The sequence below is a fragment of the Asparagus officinalis genome, chromosome 7 (genome assembly GCF_001876935.1).
Source record: "Asparagus officinalis chromosome 7, Aspof.V1, whole genome shotgun sequence".
NCBI lineage: Eukaryota > Viridiplantae > Streptophyta > Magnoliopsida > Asparagales > Asparagaceae > Asparagus > Asparagus officinalis.
Genome location: NC_033800.1, coordinates 54,673,522 through 54,685,653, shown reverse-complemented (window position 1 = coordinate 54,685,653; position 12,132 = coordinate 54,673,522). Strand labels below are relative to the sequence as shown.

The 12,132-nt window shown below is 43.8% G+C and overlaps 2 protein-coding genes across 2 annotated transcripts in view; one reads left to right on the top strand and one right to left on the bottom strand.

Annotated features, from left to right (window-relative positions):
* LOC109848113 (F-box protein At3g54460) overlaps positions 1 to 242 on the bottom strand; it is a 9,749-nt gene extending 9,507 nt beyond the window's left edge. The window contains exon 1 of the mRNA XM_020417449.1: positions 30 to 242. Within this exon, the coding sequence (XP_020273038.1) occupies positions 30 to 99 (70 nt within the window). The 5' untranslated portion in view covers positions 100 to 242. The remainder of the gene's footprint in view (positions 1 to 29) is intronic.
* LOC109849412 (reactive oxygen species modulator 1-like) overlaps positions 1,090 to 12,132 on the top strand; it is a 15,795-nt gene continuing 4,752 nt past the window's right edge. The window contains exons 1-2 of the mRNA XM_020419240.1: positions 1,090 to 1,358; positions 10,938 to 10,975. Of these exons, the coding sequence (XP_020274829.1) occupies positions 1,286 to 1,358; positions 10,938 to 10,975 (111 nt within the window). The 5' untranslated portion in view covers positions 1,090 to 1,285. The remainder of the gene's footprint in view (positions 1,359 to 10,937; positions 10,976 to 12,132) is intronic.

Below are 12,132 nucleotides of genomic sequence, written 5' to 3'. Positions count from 1 at the left end.
GATGACAGATGTAGTAGGACACGCCGAGGAGCCGCAGAGCTTGTAGCCGGAGAGAGGGTCGTCGTCGGCGTTGCTATCCGAGCTCGATGGGGACGCCATTGGAGGCTAAAATTAGGGTTAGGGTTTTGGGGGAAATTTTAGGGTTTGAACTTTGAAGGACGTTGGGGATTGGGGATTTTGGAGGGAGGAAGGGTGGTTTCCGGGGAGAGAGAGAGAGAGAGAGAGATTTCGGTAAACGGTTTGGATTGGTCCGGGATATCACATTAATATTCATCACAAAAATCAGTAAATATTTTTTATTTTTTCTTCCTCTTTATTTTGTATATTTAAGGCTTCTATTTCTGTTTACTCTCTAAACTATTAGGCTTATCATTTTTGTCCCTCCTGAACTATATTTTTTTTATTTCATCTTACCTAAACTATTAGTTCAATCCACACTTACTTCTTGAGCTATTTTCAATTTCATTTAAATCTATATATAATTTCATTCTTATCTATTTGAGCGATCACTTTCCTCTTATAATTTCATCCCCATCTATTTGAGCTATCAATATCCTCTAATAAATCTATTTAAAACCAGTCACAAACTAATAGTATGAAAAGTGATAACTAGGAAAGTAATAGTTTAAGAAGTATGGCGGAATCAAAATACTTCAGAGGGGTAAACATGAACAAATTTCATTGTCCCGAGGTAAGTTTGGACTAATATGACGGAAAAAATTTTAATAGTTCGGGGACACGCGGCATCTGAAGCTTGAAAACTTTTTTTTTTCTCTCTTCAATTTTATTGTCAGGAGTCCTTTTTTAACTATCATCCTCATAGAAAAGTATTCACTTGTGATATTTTTGAAACATTATGTATTATATAATAATGCATACCTCTTATATCATGCATTAATGTAGTATGTTACGTAAATGAGTTGACATCGTTGTATCATATTTTATTTTACTCGGGTTGTTAGTTTACATTTAAAAAAACTTGACTTCTCCCATTTGTACCGAGGAGGAGATGTAGTAAAAAGTAAATGAAGTCATACCCGGCCCATAATTAAGCTCTGCAAGCAAAGTTGGGTGGGAGCTCTTTTTTTGATCGGACCAGTAATTTTCTTTTGGGCTGAGCTAAAAGCCACAGGCCTGGCGAAAAAAGGGGTTTTTTTTTTTTTTTTGTTTCTTTGTTTCAGCTCCAAGGCAAATCTTTTTCTGTCGAGAACAGACGCAAAAAGAGTCTCTCCTTTTTTATATTTTTTTCATTAAAAACTGGTCGGAGAAATTTTTGAGGGAGGGGATGGCGAGAGACAGCTGCTTGGCTCGCATCGCAGCAGGTGCTGCTATTGGCGGTGCCGTCGGCGGAGCAGTTGGTACTATCTCCTCCTCTCTATTTCAAAACCCTAAACCCTAATTTAGCCTCGTTTTCATGAGTTGGGTTTTCTAGATCTTCTGTAGCTACCATGATTGGATGAAAGTTTGGATTTTTGGAAGGGGCGCTTCTTCAATGGTGAAACGAAGTGATTAGGGTTTAGGAAGTTTGTGCTTCTATCTGTAGAGATAGAGGCTAGGTACTTTTTCCTCTGTTTTTTAATTTATTTTAAAATATTTGATTTATGTTCAACAAGATGGCTTTTTTTTTCGGTCTCTTATATTTAGAACTAGTAAAACAATAAGAAATAATCAACTGCACCAGATAGATATATATTTATTAGAATCCATGAAAACTGTCCAGCTAAATATCAGTTGTTCTAATAGTTACAATCTTTTTCTCTTCAAAATCAAGTCAAGATTTTGTTCAATATATGGAATAGTTCCCTTTACTATCATTTATGAGCACTATTGATTTCGGTGCACGACTTTGGTACTTTATGTAAGACCGGTGAGTATGACCATACGAAGTCTCTTAAAGAAAATGCTGCTTTACTTTTCCTATACCTCACATAATGCACTTGCAGAGTTGCAGTAGTCCTTGTCATCCATCTACACCTCATTAGTTTATACAAGTTTCAACTAAGTACATATTCTCTTTATATATCTCATTAAGTAACCACGAAGCAAAATTGCTTATTCTAAAAGATGGAGGAAAAACTAAGTAATAGCATAAGTCGATAATAGTTTAATGCCTTCAAATAATGTCAACACCTATGAAAGAACTGACAAACAGCTTCATGCACCTTTGTTTAACTTATTTGCTTATATAATCGTTTTAGATTAGAGGTTATAGTCTTGAAGTTCAGCCAACTGACCCTTTTATGAACATTGCAACTATTAAGTCCTTAGTGTAGGCATCGAAAATTGCCTATAGGTCTCCACAAACGGTTCAGCGTTAACGAGCTACGATGAACATCACCATCCGATCCACATGAGCCTAATCGACGTCGACGAACGACTGAAGTGAATCGACGAGCTACATGAGCGGATAGGACTTCGGAACTACGAAGACCCGGACCAATCGGGAACCCGGCGGTGTTCACAAAAAGGACAACGTCCTTCGTGCCTCGACCACTCTACAGATAATCCAACCACCAGAGCGGATCGAACTCTTCGTCAGGCATCCAACGCACCCGGAATCACTCAAATCCGAGTTCGGACGAAGAATCTACGGGGAAAACAACTCAAACACCTCAACGGGTCTCCGGAATTCCAAAACACCCCCAGGGGTGTCTCGGAAATCCCGAGACACCCTAGGGGTGTCTCGGAAAATCCGAGACACCCCTAGGGGTGTCTCGGATTTCTGGAGACACCCCAGGGGTGTCTCGGATTTCTGGAGACACCCCAGGGGTGTCTGAGCCCCCTACCTACCCCCTACCTACTCCTAAACACTATAAATAGCCCCCTTGGGCCTTTGGAAAAGGGGAGGATTTTTGGAGAGCCTTGGCGAAGCCCTGCTGCAGTGAAGAGTGCCCGTGTGCTTCAACAAGGAGAGGAGAGTTCTTCATCAGAGCCTTCATCACCCGTTCCCCCTGATCCTTAGTATTAGCCTTTAGCGTTAATACTAAGAAGAGCTAATACCTCGCTTTAGCCGAGGTATACGCTTATAGCTTCTAGATCTCACGCGGATCGACGAAGCTCTGTCCGATATTTCTGGATCAGAAAATTTCTAGATCTCACGCGGATCAACGAAACTCTGTCCGATTTATCCGGACCAGATCTGAGTGCCCCGGTGGTCCACGGATATCAACATCCCCGTCACAGGCCAAAGACCCACGCAAGCGAGACCGCAGACAACAGTTCAAAGAAGGCCTCTTTTCCTCCTCCTCCAGATCCGCCTCTCCAAACGGGTACAGAAAGGTAACCTCTTTCAGAAATGTTTGCAGGTCCTTCGGCTCAAAAATCCAAGACCCCGTTGCCGCCGCTGCACTTACGCCACGTGACGTCCCCACGTCGTCCAACATGGTCGAGATCGCAGATCCGGACTCCTCCTCTGCACTTGCACCACGTGACATCTCCGCGTCGTCCAACGTGGTCGAGATCGCAGATCCAGACTCCTCTTCCGCCGAGGAGATGGCTTCTGAAGACGCTCCCGCAGTGTCAAAGAGAACACGACAAAGACAACGTCAACGTCTTGCTCGTCAGCTGGCCGAGGCTTTGGAGCCAATGGATGAGATCCGCTATAACGTGGATCCAAAATCCAGGCAACGCCGGGAGCAACCACGGCAAACAACCAGCCCCTCCTCCGAAGCAGAAACAAACAAATGGGTTCATGTCAAAAGAACCCGTTCTACTCTCGAGGAGCGAATCCAGAAGCGCCGCGCCTTGCGTGCGCATGCCCGAGCCCTGGTCCAAAAAGCACGAGAAATGCTAAAGGGAGAGGCCGTTAAGAGATCGCCGAGATCCGAACGAGTTTGGATGCCGAAGGCCAAATCAACGCCTAAGGTAAAAGCAGGTAATATTGCTCTCCAACCTTCATCAATTTCAGATCCCGAACCTCTGGAAAAGCCCCACCGCAGCGCGGATTTCCCCAAGTTCAAGAATCCTCCGAAGGATCGTATCGGTACTCTACCCGAGAATCGAGGAAAAGCACTTGTCAAAGGGAGCTGGAGATCGCTGAAGGAGTTTCAAGCTAACACCCAGACCGGGAGTCGTACACGACCTCCTAACAAATCGATCTCTGCAACAACCCGCTTGGCGATGTGTGCAGAAAATCAGGAGCCCGTTAAGGTTTCACCCTCGCAAAGGTGTGATTCCAAACGTGTGACTCCTGTAAAGGCCAACAAGGCAATGTCTACTCAGAAGAAGACGCGTCGGACAGACGAATGCGTTATACCTGAGAACCCATGTGAGTAGCCGATAGGTTACTCTGACGGCAACGTCAGTGAGTTGTACTATCAGACTGGGGGTATGAATGAATCTCAAAAGAGAAACACCCGGAAAGCGGATTCTCACTGTCCGTGTACCAAATTCATCAGGGCAGTATTATCAGCCTGTAGCTGCCCCAAGACCGCTCCACACAGGGTCTCGATATTCGAGGGAATTTCCGATGGAATGATGAAGCCCAAATCAAGGCATTCCCACCAAAGAGGATCGGCTGCTCGAGATGATGAACTCCTAGAAGTTACCATCAACACGGTCAACAAGGGAAAATCTCCAATTGTTCCAAATGATTCTGACCCTAATTTCTCTCCAAGAAGCGGAGTCAATTCGGGAATGGCTCAGCTTCAGATAGAAGCTGTCGGATATGACAATTCCCGTGGGATCCATGAAGGAGTCCATTCCGATGATGCACTCTCGGATTCCTATTCCGCCCTCGCTTCTGATGACACAACGTCTAGCATAGGGCAAGCTCGAGAGGTGGTGGTCGAAATCGTCATGGCCAACGCACCACCCAAGAATACTGGGGGTGGCCCCACTAAAATTAACAGCGCTGGGGGTGGACCCACCAGTGATGATAGCGCTGGGGGTGGACCCACCAGTAGTGACAACACTGGGGGTGGCCGTATGATTCCTCTCGAAACTTATCCGAAACAGGATATGGGTGAGGCCGAAAAGATAAAGGAGCTCGAAAGAAAAATCGACGCCCTGATGTCTACTCGAGAGGTGAAAGGACCGGCATTCCGTGTCCTTATCCGAAAAAGTGGGATTCGATCCCGTATCCGGCGAAGTTCAACCTGATCAACTTCACGCCGTTCGGCGGGAAGGGCTCGCCCACTCAGCATCTAATCTACTTCAAGTCTCACTTGGGGGTGATTTCGGGCAACGAGTCTTTGATGGTACGGTCATTCGTTGGCACCCTTCGCGGGCCCGTCTTCGATTGGTACCGCCGTCTCAAGCCCGGAAGCATCAACAGCTGGGAGGACCTGGAAAGCAAGTTCCTCGCCCAATTCTTTGATGATGACACCGAGGTGTCGATCAGGACACTCTTCGACGAGAAACAAAAAGGCGGAGAGTCGGTGGATACCTTCATCAAACGCTTCCGCAATCAGGCAATGAACTGCAGGGATCCCGTCACGGAGGAATTCATCTTGCAGACTTGTCATAACAACTTGTCCGTTAACATCTTGGATGTTATGGGAATGGAGCCGCTCAATACCTGGAAAGAGTTGAAGGCTCGAGGAGAACAGGCTGAACGCTTCATCAGAAGGCGGAAGGTCGAGAGAAACCAACCAATGGTTAATCCTCTGAATTCGGATCTCGTACCTCATGATGAAGGGGACGTGCCTGCAACAGTTATTGACGATAATCAAACGTCACAACAACAGTCCTGGGAACAACAGGAGAATTCAGACGAGGAGCTCCAAAACGAGTACTCGTTCAAAGACGAAGACGTTCCAGCTATCTTCGAGACCCTTCTCGAAAACAACAAAATCAAACTCCCCCCCATCACGCATCAGGAAGAAGATGATGATTCTGCGGATCCAACGTACTGCGAGTACCACAGAAGGATCCTCCATCCTACCAAGGATTGCTTTGCTCTCAAGAATAGCATTCAGACCTTGGTTGAAGCCGGCGTCATAACGCTAGGGTAAGCCAATTGAGAACGGCAAAACTCCGACGAGTATACGAGTATAAACTGCTTCTCAACACTCCGACAAGTATAAGAGTATAAACTGCTTCTTGACACTCCAAAGAGTATATGAGTGTAAACTGCTTCTCAATCCTCCGACCGGTATAAGAGGTTAAACTGCTCCATGATACTCCAAGAGGTATATGAGTCTAAACTATTTCCTACCATTGACGGGAAGTTCCTGGAGGATATTACGCTAATATTCTTAAGGATAACCCGGTCGGATAACAAAATCAAACCCAGTTCCAAGAGAGAAGCTGGGGGTGGATAATCCAATGCATCGGGAAGTTCCCGAAAGAATACCACAGGGGTATTCTTAGGGATAACCCAATCATTGTGGAATTGGTGAACAAGAAATTCACATTCAAACTCTAAAAGTCAGAATGTCCCTTCTTATTCCCTAACTCTTATGAGTTATTTTTGTGAGAAGAGATCCAATCCTCTGATAGGTTAATATTTCCTCACCAAACCATCCACTGATCAAATCAAACGACAGTGGACCCAGTAACCAAACCTTCCGACAGTTAGGGTTATCCGAATCTTTTCGATTCTCGGAGTGGAGATCCCACTCCTAGTTTCACCATTCTGGATTCTGGGGGTGGAGATCCCACCCCAAGTCTCCTTTCCGGCCGAAGATAGAATATAAAATTCTTCCTCTTCAGCACCGGGAGATAGAATATAAAATTCTTCCTCTCCCGTTTCTCAATCTGTCTTTGCTTTTAGAAAAGACACGATTGTCAAATCCGGGCACTCGATGCACGGGGAATTTTATCCCGAAGCCTGAGTAGGGATAAGTCAACGCCTAACACGCGTTGCCGGGTAGTCTATTCCCGTGAGAAAGACGAAGTCTATGTATTCAAAATCATAGCATTAAGTCTAAGAGAAGCAATTCTCTTAGCACAACGTTACATGTGAAACGGGTTTTAATAATTCACATGCTAGCCCGATTCAAACGGTAATCGGTAAAGGCACATCAAACCCGTTGATGGCTGGGGGTTTGCCAAAAATCCCAAAGTCTATGTCTAACACGCATTGCCGGTTAGTCTTTGACCGTAAAAAGGACAAAAGACCACATATTCAACATTGTGGCAGGTTGTTATTAATAACACCATAATCCGTGCCTCACACGCACGGGGAATTTTATCCCGAAGCCTAAGTAGGGATAAGTCAACGTCTAATATACGTTGCCAGGTAGCCTATTCCTGTAACAATGGTGAAGTCTACGTATTCAAAGTCGTAGCATCAAGTCTAAAGGAGTTTATTCCTTTAGCGCAACGTCACATGCGGAACGGACTTAAAACAATCCGCATGTAAGCCCGACTCAAACGTCCCGTAACAATGGCGAAGTCTACGTATTCAATATCGTAGCACTAAAAGGGTTAACTCTTTTAGCTTAAACGTCACATGGGAGCGGACTTAAACAATCCGTATACTAGCCCGACTCAAACGGTAGTCGGTAAAGGCTAATCAAATCCGTTGAAGGCTGGGGATTAGCCAAAAATCCTAAAGTCAACGCCTAACACGCGTTGCCGGGTAGTCTATTCCCGTGAGAAAGACGAAGTCTACGTATTCAATATCGTAGCACTAAGAGCGTTAACTCTCTTAGCACGACGTCACATGCGGAACGGACTTAAACAATCCGCATGCTAGCCCGACTCAAACGGTAGTCGGTAAAGGCTTGTCAAATCCGTTGATGGCTGAGGATTTGCCAAAAATTCTATAACTGCGAGTCATTGACGCATCAACTCCACTAGTTGGTCTCGTAGCTCGAGCACCCAACAAATTCAGGATAAAACCCACAGATGCAGATGAATCAGCTTTAACAGTTGGTCCTGCGGCCCTGACATTTGAGACCGTTATGCTCCAATACCTTAAGAGTTTAAACTGTGTATACTCCAGCAAACCCCTCCATAAATTCTAGTTTGGTCTCCACATGCCTTTATCAAAATTTGGATCACGAATTTGTGGTTTAAACTCCTTGGATTTCGGCCATAAATTCGCTGCCCTTTTGCAAATAAACCCCTCTAAGACACTTATGGGCTATTTTGCGAATTAACCCCTCAACAACTCTTGCATAAAGCACCCCCTCACTTCTCCTAACCAAATGGACATGAATCCAAGCTTCAAAATTTCAGTTTCATCTTTGCATACAAGCCCCCACGAATTTCAGTCCTATTTTACAAATAAAACCCCAAAATCCGAACTCCTCTTAAAGGGTTGATGGGTTCTTGAAAACTAATCAATGGAGGACAAAAAAAAAACTTGGGGAAGAAGAACACACAAAACCGAAAATGAGGGGGAAAGAATTCAGTTCTCTCTTATTTTTTAAAAGAGGGGGGGACCATAAGCAAAAGACAAAAGAGGAAAAGGCCAAAAAGGAGGGGGGACCACGAAAACCCAAGACACCCCATGGGGTGTCTCGGCAAAACCGAGACACCCCAAGGGTGTCTCGGCTTTGCCGAGACACCCCAAGGGTGTCTCGGCTTTTCTCGGCAAAGCCGAGACACCCCAGGGTGTCCGGGTTTTGTCGGGACACCCCCGGGGCGTCTTGAGTCTGTTTTGACCCCCGAACCTTGCATGGACACCTAAATTGTTTTTCTGAACTCCAAATCACTCCGATTCTTCGCCAACGGTTGAATATTGATGAACTCCAAGAGTCAACCTTTGACGAATCAAAACCCTAAGGGTCAACGCGTAACCCTAGGTCAACCCCACTCAACGGGTTGTGAGCAAAGTCAACGTTCGACAATCAAAACCCTAGGGTAGACGCCGGTCAACGCGTAACCCTAGGTCAACCCCACTCAACGGGTTGTGAGAAACGTCAACGTTCAACAATCAAAACCCTAGGATAGACGCTGGTCAACGCGTAACCCTAGGTCAACCCCACTCAACGGGTTGTGAGCAGAGTCAACGTGTGACGATTCGAAACCCTAAGGGTCAACGCCGGTCAACGCGTAACCCTAGGTCAACGCCGGTCAACGCGTTGCGACAAAAAGTCAACACACGGTGATCCGAAACCCTAAGTCAACACGATGTGACGGAGGAAGTTCAAAGTCAACTCAATGACACGAACCAAATTCAATTCATCAGTTCAGACTCGGGACTCCGACGACGGCCAAACGATAAACGCAGTGCCGGAAGAACTTCGGCTATTCGTCAAAGCATCGAATAAGACCGAAAATCGAAGGAGCCAAGAGTTGAAGTTAATCACAGGTCCTTAGGCCGACTGAAGGCTAGACCAATCACATCCAAAGTATTCCGGCCTCTTCTATAAAAGAAACGAGTCCGGAACACTTTGGAGGGGGTATCTGTAGGCATCGAAAATTGCCTATAGGTCTCCACAAACGGTTCAGCGTTAACGAGCTACGATGAACATCACCATCCGATTCACATGAGCCTAATCGACGTCGACGAACGACTGAAGTGAATCGACGAGCTACATGAGCGGATAGGACTTCTGAACAACGAAGACCCGGACCAATCGGGAACCCGGCGGTGTTCACAAAAAGGACAACGCCCTTCGTGCCTCGACCACTCTACAGATAATCCAACCACCAGAGCGGATCGAACTCTTCGTCAGGCATCCAACGCACCCGGAATCACTCAAATCCGAGTTCGGACGAAGAATCTACGGGGAAAACAACTCAAACACCTCAACGGGTCTCCGGAATTCCAAAACACCCCCAGGGGTGTCTCAGAAATTCCGAGACACCCCAGGGACAGAGCCTTCATCACCCGTTCCCCCTGATCCTTAGTATTAGCCTTTAGCGTTAATACTAAGAAGAGCTAATACCTCGCTTTAGCCGAGGTATACGCTTATAGCTTCTAGATCTCACGCGGATCGACGAAGCTCTGCCCGATATTTCTGGATTAGAAGTTTCTAGATCTCACGCGGATCAACGAAACTCTGTCCGATTTTTCTGGATCAGATCTGAGTGCCCCGGTGGTCCACGGATATCAACATCCCCGTCACAGGCAAAAGACCCACGCAAGCAAGAGATGACAAACAGATCTTGCGTTTGTTTGAAAGGAGTTGTATTTCTTTTGTTTTCATTGTGCACCGGTCTTATAAAAAGACTATCTTTTTGTTTCATTGTAACGATTGAAGTTGTAATGAATGCAGCAATGAATACAGCAATTTTTTCCACAAACACTTAGTACTTCTCTATGATCATCCCCTCTAAACATTTTCATATATGAAAACGATAACTACATACTTGTTAGCTCTACCTCATTGATTGTAAACTTTCTGCAATTCCAGCTTATTCTCCCAAAATTTCTTACTTTCAATCAATTATTTTCTCTAACTAATTATAAAGATCTAATTTACAACTTGTCATCTGTTTACTTTTAAGATGGCAAATTGGCAATATGAGAAAACCTTTCAGACTTCAATGTAGTTTATAGTCCCTTATCCAGGACATGCCATTGTAAGTTATCCTTTCATAACATTAAGATATTTGTATCCTCATATAGGCTTAGGTTTTAAAAACAACCCTATTGGACCTTAAGTATTACTGACAATTTCAGTTTCATTTTTTTTATTTACACCACCTGTTTTGATCAGGTTGACTCCTAATCTTCACAATATCATTATCAAGCAAATTATTTTAGGTCCTCGCTATGCACTTGAGCATCCAGATAATTTGGAACGTGTTCCGCATTAGGATAAATCCTAATTTGAAGGACTTGATTCAATTAAACTGGATATACTTCGATATTAAGCCAAGAAATAGCACTCATTACTTGAATTTACAGCAACTTGCGTGTGCTGCTGGATCTTGTTTATTTAGACCCAACATACACATATTAGCAGCACTTATAGTTGTTTCTACTTTAAACAGCTCTGAATAACTTCATTGGTTTCTTTTGTCTAGATGTGTGTAAAAATGTGCACTTACGTGTGAACTGATGGTGTGGTTTCTGATGATGTAAATCTTGACAGGTGCTGTTTATGGGACCTATGAGGCTATCAGATATAAGGTAATGCTCTTATATTTAAGCCTTATGAGCTATTAAGTTTGTAGTCTTATGAAACAACCACTATTTTTGGTTCTGTGTGCATTATCTGCTTATATTTAGTTTCTTCTAGCTCCGTAGATTGGTTCATCCTATTTGAGTTTGAAGCTGGTACTATATCACAATTATGGGGATATCTAAAAAGACTAAAATGCAGTGCATCATTCGAGCAAACATTTTGCATTCAAATAAGATACTTGTTGTCATTTTTCTGAGGTATCTAATCTCGTTGGTAGTAGGTTTATGCAAAATTTGGCTGTCAGTCCAATATCCAATTTTCCCACATACCTAGAATTCTGGCTTCTTATCAGCTATCTAGTTTATGCCTACATGACTTGTATATGGGAGCATTATTAACCAACTAATCATTCCATCCAAGCCATATATGAGCATTATAAACCAGTTAATCATGCCAGCTAAACCATATATCCGTGTATATTTCTCATACATATTTAGTAAAGGTTCTGGTTTAGGAGATCATTGGCAAAGAAGTGTCAATTACATACCAATGTAATTGATCATGTTCAATGACATTGTCAGGTATTAGCCATGATACTTTCATGCAGGAAGTAATTGTACCAGAAGTTAGCTATACAATCAAGATTTGTACTCTTAGAATGTTGAATTTAGTATAAAATCTCCTGTGCTACCAATATGGTTAATGATGTAGAATCTATATTACCTGAATACTTTTATCATGAAGCCGTACCCGTACATGACACTTCCCGTATCCAACTCTTCTTGGATGCTCCTTAGATATGTGCATACATGATACATCTATTAGATGTGTACTCAATTATACAATACATGTGTTAATTCAAAACGCTTGTAATACACTTCTTGGGCACATATCCTATACTTTACATATATTTCTGAGATTTATTGGACAATGGTCAAGTTCATTTCAGCCTTAAAAACTATGATTTCAAAGGGATGTTTGCTTACCTAGCTTACAACTATGATTACAGCTCCTGTGTTTTAGCCGTGTTTCCATGCCTACTTTTTACAAATTAGCCGTGTCCCAAACCCGTACCGAGCAACTTAGTTAGCATCTACCAAGCAAGATTATGTGGAAGAACCATTCTAGGATATTAAGCATCTGCATTCTTAATTTGTTGCAT